The following is a 17,426-nucleotide window of genomic DNA, read 5'->3' on the forward strand; positions in this document are numbered from 1 at the left end:
GTGTTGGGAATTTATCTTCCCATTAGCCAGTGACTTCGGGCCTTGAGGACAGTTGTCGCCCTACCGGCATCATCCCTTTTCTTTATGGGATATTCTCCTCCCTATAGAGATGGAGTCCTTGCTTGGGGCTTCTCCTGGATGGGAGGTGGTAAGGTGGGATTGGTTCCCCCTGGGGTCTTGCTGGCTCCAAGTCAGACTTGTTGGGCCTTTATTTTGATAGATCCTTATGTCTATGGCCGCCTTTTTTTTTCAGAGTCGGGTTGTCCTTGTGCTCTGTGGGGATGGCTGTGCTATCCTTACGCTCGTTCCTGTACCTGTTTTGGGATTCTTTTATATCCCTGAGGCTGGGTTGGTCCAGCTGGGTGTGGGTCTGCAGGTCAGGATGGCCGAGCAGTCTAGGGCGCTGCGTTTGGGTTGCAGTCTCCTCTGGATGTGTGAGCTTTGTTGAGTCTATCCTGTTAGCTCAGTCTGCTAGGGTATAGATTTTCCTTTCAACTTGCTCCATTGATTTCAGGAGATGGTTTACTCTTCCTTCAGGTTCTGAGGGTATCCCCCCCCTTCTCGGGGGGCCTCGATTTGAGGTTTTGTGCTCCCCTTTTTAGGGACCTGTGTGTAGGTCCGGCGACTTAAGTTGCCTGGAGCGTGCCCTCTGTCTGGGGGTTGCTTTTGCAGTCTGTTTCTTGCTTGACTGCTTCTTCTTCCTCCCAAGTACCCTCTGTGTCGTCCTGTTATCGACTGTGTGTTCTCAAATTTGGTTTTTTTTCACCTGGGTGTATTACACACTTTTTCATGGTCGAATGCTTTGGTCTTCTATGGTCAGACACGAGGAGGACTTTGTCTCTTCAGTTGCATTCCGTGCTTGCAGGATGTTGGAGAGACGTCTGTTCTGTCTCTGTGCCCAGTCTTATCCCGAGTTTCGCTTGGTATAGGCGTGACCTCCTTTACCTGTTTGGGTCTTATGTCCCATACATACTTTGGTTTATTACCACACTTGGTTTATTACTACGGCTGGGGTGGACTATCGCATATTGGATTACTCGCTCTACACCAGTGGAACCACAGTCTGAGATTTATGCTTGAATGCTTTTTAATACTTTTTATTCTGTAAGTAGCCATTTGTCTATGCGCACTTTCATTAAAATTTGCCACACTTGAATCGGGCTGCGCCTGTGTTTGTTCTTCTTGTTGCAGTTTCCCCCTACTCGGATGTGATCGGCGAAGACACATCCTATCATCACAGGCAGCGTCCACTTGCATCAACCATACAAGGAAGGAGAACGTACTACACTCACGCTACGGATCCGTCTGGCACTACTTCCGGCTCAAGAGAGCAACCGGCTTTGCTTCACACAACCTTGGATTCACCCCAGGAACGGAAGTGCCCTTTACTGTCTTGTTTGTGTCCATCCCTTGGGGATTTTGGCTGGTGTCCCCTTCATTTGTGGGAGGTGAGCGGTGGGGTACTGTCTGTTGGTCGATGGTGTCTCCTGGAGGACTGTTGGCTCTGTCGAGTCCGTTTGCGGTCTCTAGTTTGGCTTCTGGACTATCTGCGAGTCAGTGTCCTTGGGGCGTTTTTCCTTAAGTTTTTCTCGGCTTCGGGCGAAGCAGGGTTTTTTATTGGGTAGCGGTTCAGGCCTGGTGCCCTCAGTATAGGCTGCCTATTGTACCCTCCCGTCTTGGCATTCAGTGTCCTCTATAGCTTGGGTATTGTTTTCCCAAAAGTAATGAATGCAGCTGTGGACTCTTTCCATTTAAATTATGCTTACCTGATCATTTCCTTTTCTTATGATGGAAATAGTCCACAGCTCCCCACCCGTAATTTTATGTGGGGCGTCCTTATTTTATTCTTCTGGCACCTTTCACCCTGATATTTCTTCTACTGTTCCTTGTTCCTCGGCAGAAAGACTGGGGAATGAGGGGAGTATTTAAGCCTTTGGCTGGGGTGTCTTTGTCTCCTACTGGCGGCCAGGTTCTTATTTCCCAAAAAGTAATGAATGCAGCTGTGGACTCTTTCCATCAGAAAAAAAAGGAAATTATCAGGTAAGCATCATTTATTTTTTAAGTTTAAAGGCACATTCTGATTCATTAGAGAATTCAATTTTTAGTTTCCCTTACTTGCTACGGCCTAGATTACAAGTGGAGCGCTATTGATAGCGTAGGGTGTGCTATCAATATTGTGGTCCCGCGCTATGAGTAGCGCACAATCTGGTATTACACTTCCATGACTAAACAGAATTATCAGAGAATGTTTAGCGTGTTCGACATCAATTTAAACATTGCTAAAATTACAGGTTCGGAGTTGTGTTGTGCTAGAGTTCAACAAGTTAGCGCGACTAGAGACCTGAAGTAAGGTGCTAGGGCTAAAATTAAAGTTTAACGCATATAAAATATATCATTGTGTTTAGTATGTATTTTGCATGCAGGGTTTAGCCTTGTAGCTTTTGATATAGATTATAACCAATATGGCTGATGGATATACACAGTATGGATGTATTTAGCCTAAACTTATTCAAAACCTTGAACAGCTTTACAGACCTTTCTATTCGTTTAAGGCTTTAGTATGTACTAAATAACGATGAATTAGCTTGTCCCCTTTGTGAAGCAAGAGCGGTAGGAATCTCACTGTTGCTGTGTGATTTTCCTGCTCTCTGTTTGCTCACCGTTAAGATAAACAAATGTTTTGTGATTTGGTCGGAAATGCCAATAAGCAGAAGAGGAAAATCCGTGTTCAACAGGTCCCTCAAACCGTTCCAACTCTGTGTCCTCGCTGGACCTGGAAGGAGAGTCTGTATCTGAGCTCGGAGCCGGGCAAACTGGAAGTAATGGCGTGGAAGCTCTGCAGCTTCTGGAACACGAACAAGGTAAGACAGAGCAATTGTCCATTTAAATGTATTTTTTATTTAAGCAGAAAGCAATAGGATTTTATTTCAAGGGGAAGAGATAAAACTCATAATTATAAACAATGCAATTATGGTTCTGATTAAACAAAACTAACTGAACTCCTCATGTCTGGCACACCATCAAACACAAGAAACTAAATGTGTTTTCAGCAGAAGATCTAATCCATAGAAAGGCACTCACAAGGTGAGAACACATGAGCGTGAGTGCTCACTTCCCTCAGCTATACTTACCATAAAATCAAGAGAGCTTGGGGGAAAACATCAAACAAGTAGGTACAAGTGTGTATAAAAATATATTTTATAAAAAAGAAGGCAGTGACCACTGTGATTCCAGGACACGTTCCTGATATGATGGACAGCTGGTGGCTTTTGTGGTTAGAGTCTAGCTGTTGGTGCCTTTCTTTGGCTTAGACCTTCCATCGAGAACTATTGCATATTGTGGCTTGTCCTGTTGTTTTTCTGCTTGTATTTGCAAATCATTTCCTGTTACAGTTACGTATTTCCAGATCTGGAATTACGAAATCCAGAATTTGTAATTATTATTATTTTTTTTTTAACAAAATTATTAAAATATACAATTTTCCATACAAGTAAGTAGCAATCTTCTCTGCCTGCATCTTTAGTTTGGAAAATACAAAAAAGAAAACACAAGCCAAAATCTTTGTAAAAAGGAGCACCACCTAGTGGAGTTTGCTAATAATAATGATGTTTAAATTAAAATACACCAATAGATACAGCAAATAAATAAATAGAGCAAGGAAGTTGTGTAAATGGGAATAAAAATATCATACAATGATAAACAACGTGAGTCTTGAAAGTAAATAGCAAAACATAACCTATATAAAAAGAATATATACACACAACATATGTTCCAGACAGAATCGCAAAGTCCTTAATGCTGCAGAAAAAAAAGAGAAAGCCAGCAGGAGTGCGAAACGGCTGATCGGAGTGCAGTATAAATGACAACTTTTAATAAAAAAATTCTGATAAAAACACACTTGCAACCTCAAACATGTCTGACCTGTATATCTGTGTATGTCCACAAAAAAGCATCTCTTGTGTCCAAATCAGCGTAGCTCAGCAAGCCGAACTCCAAGAGAGGTAGAAATACACTGGATCAGTCAACGCTGCGTGAGTCACTGAATAAAAAGTATGACCCTCTCACAACCACAGATCCAAGCGTCCACAAGCCGGCTAGAGCGCTTGGTCTCAAAGGATTGCAGACGTCATCCAATGTGGGCGTGGCCTAACACATATTTGTGAAGCTCCACTTAGAGGAAATCCTTTTTATTCAGTGACTCATGCAATGTTGACGTATCCAGTGTATTTCTACCTCTCCTGGAGTTTGGCTTGCTGAGCTACTCTGATTTGGACACACGAGACGTTTTTGGGTGTACATACACAGATATACTGTGAGACGGGCAGTCAGTGATTTTTATACGGTATACAAATCTGCAAATATTCTGAAACATTTTCCAGTCCCAAGCAGTTCAGATAAAGGCTTTTGTACCTGTAGAATTTTTATTTTTTTAATTTCAACTAATTATTGTAAATGTAATTGCTCCCCTTTCATAAGTGTTTTGGAACCTTTTTCCCCCAACAATGTCCCTTTTAAAATGTCCACCCCAAGTTTGTTAAGTACGGCAGACACCTCACTATGGGTCTGATTATCAAAAACTTGTCGTCTTGGAGAGAAATCATGCAAAATTATATTGTGTGAACCTCTTTCACATCCAAAACCCTGCATAGCAAGAGAAACCGCTCTCAATCTGACATTTGGCTTTGAGTAACCTCGCAGTACTGACATGTCTTGAATAATCTTGTTGCCAGACAAGACCGCTTTAGAAATTTTGGCCCTATACGTGTGACTACTATTTAATTTATCATCTATAATATGTAGTTAAAGCTATTAATCAGCCGCTTGTTATTCTTAAAGCTTTGTGATCAGGATGATTCAGGCCTACTCTTTTCTTCCACCTGCAGCTACCACACAAGATAACCTTGATGACAAATTGCGCAAATTTGAAATCCGGGACATGATGGGACTGACGGAGGATAGAGATATTTCGGAGACTGTAAGTGAGACCTGGAGTACGGATGTGTTGGGCAGCGACTTTGATCCAAACATCGATGAAGACCGTATGCAAGAAATAGCAGGTTAGAACAGGACAGTTGTCTGTGGAACTTAATGCAAATCCCAGTAGTCTGCAATTTATGGCTCCTAAAATTTTTATTTCTGGCTCATAACATTTTGGATTTTTGTGTATATATCCCTATGTAAACTAATTATCTTCCTCTAATAAAAGTTGTATGGCAGGCTCCTATTTTGGTGGATTATGGTTTGGAACAGATTTGTTACCCCATATCCAATAAATAAGTTTTGGAAATACGTAAAAGTTGCCTTTATGTATGAGACCTTTTGCAAAATATTTTTATTTTGTGTCGCTATTGTCAAGATGTTGATATTTTGAACTGCCCCGTACAGCCTTTTCAGTAATATAAATCCATATTTAAAGAGCTCTATAGCTTATGACCCCTTCTCCTTCACCTCTAGGTACCGCTGCTGAGAACATGTTAGGCAGCCTCTTGTGCCTACCAGGTTCTGGCCCTTTGCTGCTGGATCCCTGCACTGGATCCACTATATCTGAGACCACTAGTGAGGCATGGAGTGTGGAGGTGTTGCCTAGTGACTCGGGTGAGTTTCCTTACTAAATAGCACATTGTATCCTTTATTCTAGCAGTAACTAATGGGGTGATAGCTGAGGATTGCACAATCTTGTTCATATATCTGGCTAAAGTTAACATCCAGCCTATTTTTATCTGTATTATATTAAAGTGATTGTAAACTTTAACGTTTTTATTAACAATATTACTAATCTTAAAGTAAAAGATGGGGACTTAAATTCATGATAATTTTAGTAAACGCTTACCTTTTATTTTTAATAATTCCACTTTCATGTGTTCATACAATCGGCCATTCCTCTGCCCATAATGGATACTCTATTTCCCCCTTTGGCGTCCAAAGTCAGGGGACGTATTATTTACTTGCTAGAGGCCAAAGGGGGGCGATATGATTGGATACAGCCCGAATCGTTGCTGAATTAAGAAATAGTGTATCCATTATGGGCAGAGGAACACACAAAAGTGGAAAGATTAAAAAAAAAAGTAAGCGTTTACTAAGACTTTCATGAATCTTTTACTTTAAGAGTACTAATATTAATTAAAACATTAAAGTTTGCAATCACTTTTAAGGGACATTAAACAACTCAAGATATTAATATGATTTTTTAAATTCAATGTAGTAAAACAACTTTGCAATATAATTTTATTTTGTTCTCCGTTCCTGTATTTTGTAAATTGTGGGCTTTCCAATTCATGTTAACCATGGAAGTGCCGACACAGCTATATTCTATGCAGTCATTGGTTGTACACTCAAGTAAGCCATTTATAACCATTCCTAATTAGCCTCAGCACAAAAGGTAACCTAAGTTACAATATGGCAGCACGCACTGCCTTATGAACATTAACTTTACCCTTATTTCAATATTTAGACAACTAATATAATTTTTAAAAATACATGTACAAATTATTCTCAGGCTATTTTTTTCACTGAATATACCATTCAAGGAATGATTTATTTATTGTTTAACTTCCCTTTAAGTATATAGTATTATTATTCTTTATTTATAAAGCGCCAACAGATTCCGCAGCGCTGCCCATGGTACAAGGATAGAAGTACAACAGAGAAACAATACAATAAAAGACAAAATTTTACAGACCGATATAGGGGGAATTGAGGGCCCTATTCCTGTGGGAACTTACATTCTAGATGGGTAGAAGGATGGGAAACAGGAGGTGAGGACTGCAAAGGTAGAATGATATTAGTGGGGAGATGAGGGTAACTGTTGGGTTAGTGAAGTTCATTTGTTAATGAGTCGGGTGATAGGCTTCCCTGAACAAAAAGGTCTTTAGGGAACGTTTAAAAGAGGAGAGGTTAGGGGAGAGTCTGACAGCTTGAGGAAGTGCGTCCCAGAGGGTTGGAGGCGCACGAAAGAAGTCCTGTAGTCTAGCATGAGAGGAGGTGATGGTAGAGGACGCAAGGAGCAGGTCATTGTTGGATCTTAGGGGGCGGGCAGGAGTATATTTGCTGATGAGTGAGGACAGTTAGGGTGGGGCAGCATTGGTGAGGGCTTTGTAGGTCAGGGTGAGAATTTTGAATTTAGTTCTGCTGTAAATGGGGAGCCAGTGAAGGGGCTCACAGAGAGGTGCAGCAGAAACGGAGCTTCGAGAGAGCTGGATTAGCCTGGCAGATGCATTTAAGATGGATTGAAGGGGAGAGAGGCGGGAGAGAGGGAGGCCAGTTAGCAAGTTATTGCAGCAGTCAAGTCGGGAAATTACCAGGGAGTGGATAAGCAGTTTAGTATTTTTTCCACTCGGAAACGGAGGAATTTTGGAGCTATTGCGTAGGTGGTTGCGGCAGGATGAATAGAGCAGTTGGATGTGGGGAATAAAGGACAGATTTGAGTCACGTGTGACTCCGAAGCAGTGTGACGCTAACAGTGATGGAAAAATTAGAAACTGTAGTAGAGTTAGAGGGGGGGATTAGAAGTAGTTCGGTCTTGGACATGTTTATTCTTAGGTGGTGAGAGGCCATCCAGAAGGAAATGCCAGATAAGCAGTCGCTGATGTGAGAATTGACAGAAGGAGAGAGTGCAGGGGTGGAAAGGTAGATCTGGGTATCATCAGCATAGAGGTGGTAGTTGAAGCCATAACTGTTGATAAGTTTACCCAGTGAAGAAGTGTAAATAGAGAAGAGTAGAGGACCCAGGACAGAGCCTTGAGGTACTCCAACAGACAGAGGCAATGGAGAGGAGTCACCAGCAAAAGAGACGGAGAACGATCTGTTAGAGAGATGAGTGAATCCAGGAGAGGGCAGTGTCACAGAGCCCAAGAGAGCTGAGAGTCCGTAAGAGAAGGGGATGGTCAACAGTGTCAAAGGCAGCAGAGAGGTCAAGTAAGATAAGTATAGAGTAGTAGCCTTTGTTTTTAGCAGAAAGGAGATCGTTGGTAACCTTGGTGAGGGCAGTCTCAGTTGAGTGTTGGGGACGGAAGCCAGATTGCAGTGGGTCGAGCAGTGAGTTGGAGGACAGGAAGTGGGTTAGGTTAAAAGAAGATAGAAGTCCATTGAGTTCAACCTATACGGACCCTACTTGAAGCCCCCAGTTGAACTTACATTAAAACAATTGGAAAGCTAACCAATTGAACACAGGCAATCCATACCCACATCACACCTCAAATAGGGAACCTTGTACCTGCAACCCCTCTGTCAGCTATATAGCCCTTTTAACATATCAGATCATATCCCTTGCGACACCTCTGCCAGATATACAATTGTGTTATGGCCTAGGACAGTGTAATGGTTCGTAACTTTGTGACACGACCTAGCACGTTGTTAGATAAACACGATGGATTGATGATTGCTTTGTGTTTAGAAGCTCAAGATCTGAAGCAGGAAGAGCGGCTGCAGGAGCTGGAAAGCTGTTCGGGGGTGGGTAGCACGTCTGATGACACTGAGGTTCGAGAAGTCAGCTCCCGGCCTAGCACCCCAGGACTGAGTGTAGTATCAGGTAATATTTTCACTGTCCAATGTGGGCCCACTAGTAGGTTTTTAGCAGGAAGATTACAAGAGTAGGCTTGTGGATAAGAGATTTGTGTAAATTCTATTTTTACACGTACCGTTCAATAAATAGTGAATACAACTCCAAACAATTGATCACAAGAAATAAATATGTAAATAAAGTTGTGATAAAAGAAACTAACTTTATCTTTATGATAGTCTTTTATAGCAGTTGTGCCAAAATCGTATTCTAACATTAAATTGCAAGATATTCTAATACTTCCTATTTTTACCTTATCCAGTAGTGATAGTATGGACTAAAATGAAAATTAATGTTTAAATGTGTTTTGCACATGTGTATTCTGCACCGCTCCAGTAAAAAAGTGCATAAAAAAAAAAAAAATATTCAGTGTGTAATATGTAAAATGTATATTTCACTATATTGTCTCTTTTGCTCTTTTCTTTGAAGTGGGGAAGAAATACTATTTTTTGCATACTTTAAACACTTTTAGGATATATTTTTAAAAATGTGCACTTAAATTAAGATTTACGCTGTGCATATTTAATATGATTTATTCCTGTTATTTGCATACAAATTTTACGTTTTTGTTAACGTACAATTTTTGGTCAACAATGTTGTTACGATTTTTGATGCACCTTAACAATACAGTTTTTTACTGTCTATATCTGTGTGAATGTTTATTAGTTTTGTATGAAATTTAAATTACGCGTTTCATTGTTCACCTTAGTAATGTATGCATCTCCTTCCCATACAAAAATGCAGTATACGATCCTTAGCGAGGCACCTTCTTTTAAAGTGAATGTAAATTTTGATGCTAAAGTGCCCGGTTTTTAAAAATTTGATTAAAAACAGGGGCACTTTAATTCATCAAAATTTACATTTCCTGTTGTGAATAAAACCTTACCTTTTAAACTTGACAGCAGCTCCAGCTTTCTCCGATCGTCGCAAGCCATTTCTGATGTCAGAAATGATGGATGGGTCATCCTCCAATCACAGCTTCCCCCCCTGGGGGAATCAGTGTTTGATTCAATGCCGTGATTGGAGGAAGATGGATTCCTCATTTTAGACCCAGGAAGAGGCTTTGCGACGGATGGAGGAAGCTGGAGCTGCTGTGAAGATTAAAAGGTAAGGGTTTTTTTCACAACACGAGTGAAATGTAAATTTTGATGAATTAAATTGCCCCTGTTTTTAATCAAATTTTTAAAAACCGGGCACTTTAGCATCAAAATTTAAATTCACTTTTTAAGGGTGAAAAGTGGCTTTATAGAATTCCACTAGGGAAATAGAAGTCCTGGCGAGTATTCTTATAGAACTTCACCAGCCCAGAGAGCTTTATAGAATTTTTCCTTTTATCTTAAGACAGCATTTTTTGTTTTTATTACAACTTTATTTACAATGTACTAGTGCTGTTTAATTTCCTTTGAGCCTCTAACTGTTAATGTTTTCAACTCATTCTTTATGAAGGTAGATTTGAGAGGAAAAATAAAGTACAATTAAAGGAACACTTAACCCCAAAAATTTCTTTCATGATTCAGGTAGAGAATACAATTTTAAATAACTTTCCAAAATTACTTCTATTATCTAATTTGCTTCATTCTTTAGATATCCTTTGTTGAAGAAATAGCAATGCACATGGGCAAGCCAATCACACGAGGCATCTATGTGCAGCCACCAATCAGCCGCTATTGAACATATCTAGATATGCTTTTCAGCAAAGAATATAAAGAGAATGAAGCAAATTAGACAATAGAAGTAAATTAGAAAGTTGTTTAAAATTGCATTCTCTATCTAAATCATTAAAGAAAAAAATTGTGTTTCATGTCTCTTTAAGCTCTTAATAAAAATCAATTTATTAAATTTTGATTGTAATTATTAAAACTAATATAAAACTATAATTATTAAAAGGACAGCTGATAACATCATTGCTCATTTAGGAGTCAGTGCTACATCTGAGGACATCCCCAACAAGATCGAGGATCTACGATCTGAGTGCAGCTCGGACTTTGGGGGAAAGGATTCAGTAACCAGTCCTGAAGGCGAGGAGTCGGTTCATGGTGAGGGAGAGAGGCCTGAGTGAACGATTAAAATGCATTGCATATATTAACCCCTACAGAGAATTTCAGAGAAAAACTTGCCCCAAGCAAAACATTCTTTTTTTGGGCACCAAAAAGAGCTTTCAATGGATGACAATTTGGATTAGCTATTTATTCACAAGATAATTATTCACAGGTCACAGAGGTAAAAAGTTTATTAATATAACCGTGTTGGTTATGCAAAGCTGGGAATAGGTAATAAAGGGATTATCTATCTTTTCAAACAATAACAATTCTGGAGTAGACTGTCCCTTTAACAGCATATCCTCCGATCATTTTCCTCTATCAGTAGGAGTACCGCAAGGCTTTGTATTGGGTCCCTTGCTTTTCTCTCCCTATGCATAACCCCTTGGAAAACTTATATCCTCCTTTTGGGTTCCATTACCTCTTATTTGCTGATGATACCAAAATCTATCTTCTCCTGATATTTCTCCTTCTTTACTCAACCAGATTACCTACCGTCTTTCTGCAATTTCCTTTTGGGTGTCCTTGAACTACCTCCAACTCAAACTGTCTAAAATTGATCTGCTTTTTACTACATTGAGACATCCAACACATGACATTGCTCTTACAGTTGGAGACTATTCTCAACACTTCACCCCAGGTCCTCTGTCTTGGGGTCACATTAACTCCACATATACAAGTGCTCAGCAAATCCTGCCGTGCACACCCAAATCCGACCTTTCCTTACACAAGAAACTACAAAAATACTAATTCATTGCCTCATTTTCTCACACACTGACTTTCTACTTTTAAATGGCTTTCCCAAACACCGCCTCTCCCCCCTCCAATCTATTATGAATGCTTCAGCTATACTCATCCACCTAAGTCACCTATCTACATCACCTGCTCCGCTCTGTCTCTACACTGATTCCTCATACACTCTAGAATACAATTCAAAGTATTAACCCTAACCTACAAAGCGCTCAACAGCCTCACTCCCAGCTATATTTCCTCTCCAAATACTCCCTAACCCCTCCTCTTCGATCAACCTCTGACCTACGCATTTCTACTTTACTCTCTCGCCTCTAAGACTTCTCACGTGCTGCTCCTGTCCTCTGGATCTCTCTTCCCCGCTCCATCAGACTGACTCAATCTTTGTATAGCTTTAGGTAGACACTCTTTGAAAACCCACCTATTCAGAGAGGCTTACTATCTCTCCTCTGTTTTTCATCCTACCCAAATTAATTCTTGAACTCCCTTGACTCAGTGCTGCAACTCAAACCCATGTGACAAGCTACCCCAAACTGTATGTCTCTGCACCCTTAACAAGTAGACCAGAAGCTCTTTGGAGCAGGTCCATCTTTCTCCTGTACTAGATTTGTCTAGTTTATGTTTTTGTTTACCACAAATGTATAACCCATCTCTGTACCCAGCGCTACAGAATTTTGCGGCCCTATACAAATAAATGATAATAATATTTACATAATTAAAGGGACATTCCCATCAGAATTTAAATGCACATAGATTAATTAGATCTTTGAATAGAAACATATTTTCAACATACATGTATTCGCAAAAATGCTTCTAGTAAAAGTTATCACTGTTTAAGTGTTAACATTTTCTTCTTAAAAGGGAAGAGTCCACAGCTGAATTCATTACGTTTGGGATTTAAGAACCAGGCCACCAGGAGGAGGCAAAGACACCCCAGCCAAACATTTAAATACCTCCCCCACTTCCCTCGAACCCCAATCATTCTTTGCCTCTCGTCACAGGAGGTTTGCAGAGAAGTGTCAGAAGTTCGAGAGAGTCTCTTATGGAGGGTAGTACTCTTTGCTATGGGACTGGAGTTTTAAGTAGACCTGTCAGCTTCTCGGTGAGAGCATGAGGGAAAGTTAGAGTCTGGAGATGCAGTGGGAGTTCTTATGCGAAACCATCCCAACTCATAATAACAGCTCCTTGGTAATCAGCGTGGACGAGTTTTGCTGCCTACCGTTCTTCACTCAACTCCATGTCAGAAGCTACTATCTGTCACTCTTGAAGGGCCGTGTTCCTGTTCCACGGCGTAGATTCTGGTAAGATAGTTTTATTTATTTTTTTGTGAATGTACTGTCAACGAAACAAGATAGGGTCCCAGTGGGAGTCCTTTTATCTTAATAAGGAATCTTGGGTTAATATCTCCTGAGGGGGGTTGTGGAACAGGGGGGACTTTCAATCATGTTTGTTATATGGTGTTATCTGCAATGTGTAGCTTCACTTAGGCTCACAGCCTAAAGGGACATAACGGCCTTCTTTCATGACGCAATTTCTTAGGATTGCGCGCCCTTTTGTGACTGGCACGGTGCACCTCGTGACGGGTGGGGTTTCCGTAGTTTGTTTTTCACTTCCATATGCAGACTGTGTGTGACCGAGAGAGTCTAGCTCGTCGGTTGTCTGGTTCACAGGAGGTGATGAGTGCCCCAGCCATTGGGGGTGTCAAGGGGTGCCAGTTTGTTTTTTTGTAATCCCAAGATTATAGAGGATTCTTATATACGCGACACGGATGCCTCCGACACGGAGGATGTGTCTTGCGATGAATATGAAATGGCCCGGGTTATTAATGCCTATCGGTTATGTCCCGGGTGTAGTTCTAGAGTACTCTCTTCTCCTGAATCTGGGAGTTTAGGGTGAGTTGAGCCATCCGCCTCCGAAGTTTCCATGACCCGTGAGGGGCATGCCCAAGAACCTTTCCCGGCTACGCGCGCAGGTGTTCCTATGGCCTTCACTCCTTCTCCGGAGAGTGGCTTGTTTCCACCGGAGGTTACGGCATGGTTCCGCATGGCCATTTCTATGGCACTGTCTCATTTATATCTCCCAAGTTAAGTTTTTCTTCGATATTGTCCATGCTCTGTTAACCTAGGTTCATCGAGCGTGGCATCGCCCGATTTGGTTTGACCTTCTGGGGAAACGGCCCCTGAGGAATCAGGGGCCCCAATCTTAGAGCGGAGGTCTCCATTAGGGATGATTTTGCCTTCCGCTATAGGCTGGCTCGCCTTCGGGTTCTTTTAAGACATGTTTTGTTAGAGGATACTAGTCCTAGTGGGCAGAGGGATCCGAGGCCTTAGAAGCTGGATGGGAAAATGGATATAACGTTAGGGGATGAAGCCAATCTCCTTACCGTCTTCATTTTTGTTTTTTTTTATGTTTTCGGTTCCATTTCTGAGCTTGGTTGATTAAGGCCTCTATGGCTGACCCGGTTGTCGTTCTCATTCGCCTTGGGCGTTCACCCGATGGGTGCTGCCTTTCCTTTTATTTGTGATCCGGATGGATGTGTTTAATTTGATTGTTCTTAAGCTCAGATCTGTTAGTTTTCATTTGTAAAAATGTTCTTTTACTGGAACCGATACTTGCGACTAGTGGTCGCGTGGGCACTCCCTCAGGAGTTGCGCACTTGTTGAATATTATATTTTTTGTTTTCTAGTTCATTTATCGCTCCTTCGGGACAAATTTTCTTGGACCTAGAACAGTTTCAGAGTGTCCTTATACCAGGCTGGTACTGGTCGGGCGCTTTTTGCTGCTTTTACCAGGGTTCATGTCACTTTTGGGTGCTGAGAATGCCTCTTGGCCTATTCTATGGACTCCGGGCTTGGATCCTACTGCAGTTGAGGCCTGTTGTTTATACGCTGACTCTTAGCCTTTTGTGATCTTCTTGCGGTGGCGGAGTACCATACTTCCCTACTTTGGGGGGGATCGTCTGGTCGAGTACGCGCGTGTGTTCGTCTTCTCTGTTCTAGTTCTGTTACTCTGAAGAGGTGGTGTGCAGGGGTTCACTGCCTTCTGTGGGAGCTACGGCATTTGCCTGCTCAAGGTAATTTTCCTTGATTAATAGCTTCTTCAAGCTCTCTGACTGTGGTCTATTTCATTCGGAGGCCCTTGGTTGGACTATGGTCTGGCGTTTGGGTGAATTGTGCCATTGCCTGTGGCATAGTGGATATTCCATCTACCTGGAATCTGAGAGACTAGGATTTGATTGCTGTTCTTCCCTATTATCCTCGATGTTACGCTAGCTTTGGCTTGTCAGTAGCAGTATCTCCGCTCAGGGTTTCTGGGGCGGTGCCTTACGTTAATTCTCTAAGATGGCGAGCGGGGCCTAGGGTTATCATTTGCCTTCGGGTATTGTTACCCTGCCAGTGTGTGTATTACGTGTTGTTGCTTGCTTATGAGATTTCTTGCGATACATTCGCACTGGGTGCTGATCTCAGACGGAGCAGGAGTCCATCGTGACTCTTGGGTTTGAGACTATCTAGATCGCCAGGTCTACGGACTTTAGAGGTACGCTCCTCTTTGAAGGAGGCAGCTTAGAGTTCTTTCAGAGATTGGATCTTGTGATTGGTCATTGTCAAGGACCCTGACCCTGGCCCATGTCTCTCCATGAATGGGTGTGGACAGTTCGGCTCACACTTGAATTTTGTGGTTCCACGGGCCCCTTTTGCGGGGGCTGGGACTCTGTGAGAGATGTCTACTGACGAGTTTAGACTTTGTTCTTTTTAACAGGCTCCTACCCGTCTTCTGGTGCACTTTCGATGTCCCTATAGACGCCAGATGCTTTTTTTACCTGGGTTGGCGAAGTGGCTAAGGAGTCTCGCCTCTATGGTAGGGGGTTTTCCGTTATTTTCTTTCCCTTCTCTACAGAGTAGGGGTTGGGTTCCCGGGTTAGGAATTACATTAGCATTTGTGGAGTCCGGGGGATCCTTGGTCCTGCTTTGCATTGGTTTTTCCTTCCTGTGTTCAGGTTCCTGGGAGGGTGTTGGGTTGCCCCGTTCCTGTAGCAGGAGGCTGTAGGTGGCTCCCGTGGGGGCTTCTCCTACGCGTATCCAATAAAGGGATATTGAGGTTTTAGGGGAAATCCTCCTTTGGTAAGTGTGCCCTTTTTGCCCTTGACTGTGTGTAGGGGGTCTCGTACCCGAACACAATGTTTTCCTGACTCTCGGGAGCATACTGTTGTAACAGCGGTCCGACAGGGGAAGTTGTTCCTCATTTGATCCTCTTCCTTTCCTGTGGTCTGGGACTCTTGTCTTCGGTCTTTTGAAGCCTTTGGGCTAGAACTGTTATCCTGGACGGAAGGTTGGAGATCAGTTACTCTATGCAGTGTTGACCGTTTTCTGCTGTTGCCTCTCCTTGAGGGGGGACTTTGGATGCCCTCCCTCTTTCCACTGGCGTCTGGTGCTGGGAGGGGACGCTTCTTGGAGCGCTACTTGGTAGGCTGCTGCCCTTGGAGGTTTGCAGCTGCAACCATCTGCAGCGTTTTGCTCAGTAATGGTGTATCCAGTTACAGCTCAGTGCTTTTGTCTGGATGCTAACAAGCTGGACGCTCCTTTCGGGGTTGCGTTTACCTTCCTTTGGGAGGCTGGGCTGTGAGAGTTCCTGTTCAGGCGGTTTGAGTTCTCTGGGAGAGCTCTGTTCTAGCTGCTGGGACATTTATCCTGTTTCCGATGTCTCCGTCTATCTAGCCTCCGGATCTAGATATGTTATGGGGCATCAGGGGACTCATACGTTTCCTAGAGTACCCTATGGTAGGGTAGGGAATTGGTGAAGCGAGGGGTTTCTCAAGTCCTTTTGGGGACCTGTTCCCTGTGTATAAACCCTTTCTTTTTGGGTTGTAGTCTCCCTGGGCATTGCCTTGTAGGACAACCATGGGTTGTTCTAGCGGTTGATTGGGAAAAGTTCTTTGGATTTTCCTGGTCTCTGGTTCCCTTTTGGGGGGCTGATGCTTTCCTTATGTTGGCAGGGTATATTCTTGGGAGTCGTGTCCCGTGGGGCAGACGCCTCGGGTGGTTGGACCTGACGGACTCTAGGTCTAAATGGTCTCTGGTTTGGCTTACGGTTGGTGTAACTAATGTGCAGTTACCTGGACCCAAGTTTTTCTCCTGTGTCGCTTGTACTTAAAATATTGGGGTGTTGAGTAATTCAGGCTGGGGTGCCTTTCGAATGGGCCTCCTTTTGTACCCACCCATTTTTTGCATTCAATGTCCTCTATCTTGGGTATTGTTTTCCCAAAAGTAATGAATGCAGCTGTGGACTCTTCCCTTTTAAGAAGAAAAACATAAATTATGCTTACCTGATAATTTCATTTTCTTATGAAGGGAAGAGTCCACAGCTCCCACCCGTGTTTTTATCTTTTGAGGCAGCTGTAATTTTTATTCTTCTGGCACCTTTTTTTTTATATCTCCTGATATTTCTCCTACTGTTCCTTGTTCCCTTGGCAGAATGACTGGGAGATGAGGGGAGTGGGAGGAGTATTTAAGCCTTTGGCTGGGGTGTCTTTGCCTCCTCCTGTTGGCCAGGTTCTTAATTCCCAAAAGTAATGAATGCAGCTGTGGACTCTTCCCTTCAGAAGAAAATGAAATTATCAGGTAAGCACAATTTGTTTTTTGGGGTTGTATTATGTCAGCAATTGGCCCTCTGAGTAAGTGCTGTGTTTAAAATGCTTGTGCATGGTGCATACTTAAATACACCTTTGAAATGGCTATAGCTTTCAAAATGCACCCATGTGGTTTCCAATTTTTGGCTGGAATATCCCTTTAAGACATTATTGTGGCTGCACATATATATGCCTCTTGTCATTTGTCCCCCCAATGTGTTCAGCTAGCTGCCTTTAACCAAGGATACCAACAGAATGAAGCAAATTTTATAATAGAAGTAAATCTTAATGTTGTTTAAAATATGTTCTATCCAAAAAAGTGTTGGTTTGTGTCCCTTTAAGGGAGTTTATTTTAGAACATTTGGCTGTGAAGGAGCAAGTTATTTCTGCAGACACAAATTCAGTCTTGAGAGCTACAAAACCAATAATCTGTGATAATATCTTTTAGATAGAA

At 42.3% G+C, this 17,426-nt stretch overlaps 1 protein-coding gene across 8 annotated transcripts in view; it reads left to right on the top strand.

Moving 5' to 3' along the window:
• GAPVD1 (GTPase activating protein and VPS9 domains 1) overlaps window positions 1–17,426 on the top strand; it is a 231,021-nt gene that overhangs the window by 66,267 nt on the left and 147,328 nt on the right. For 3 of the 8 annotated variants that reach the window (XM_053695629.1, XM_053695636.1, XM_053695632.1), the window contains 5 exons: window positions 2,712–2,861; window positions 4,884–5,057; window positions 5,455–5,595; window positions 8,393–8,527; window positions 10,474–10,593. In XM_053695629.1, coding sequence (XP_053551604.1) covers window positions 2,712–2,861; window positions 4,884–5,057; window positions 5,455–5,595; window positions 8,393–8,527; window positions 10,474–10,593 — 720 coding nt within the window. The remainder of the gene's footprint in view (window positions 1–2,711; window positions 2,862–4,883; window positions 5,058–5,454; window positions 5,596–8,392; window positions 8,528–10,473; window positions 10,594–17,426) is intronic. The other 5 variants (XM_053695631.1, XM_053695633.1, XM_053695635.1 and 2 more) reach the window with 2 other exon arrangements.

The sequence above is a fragment of the Bombina bombina genome, chromosome 12, assembly GCF_027579735.1.
Source record: "Bombina bombina isolate aBomBom1 chromosome 12, aBomBom1.pri, whole genome shotgun sequence".
Taxonomy (NCBI): domain Eukaryota; kingdom Metazoa; phylum Chordata; class Amphibia; order Anura; family Bombinatoridae; genus Bombina; species Bombina bombina.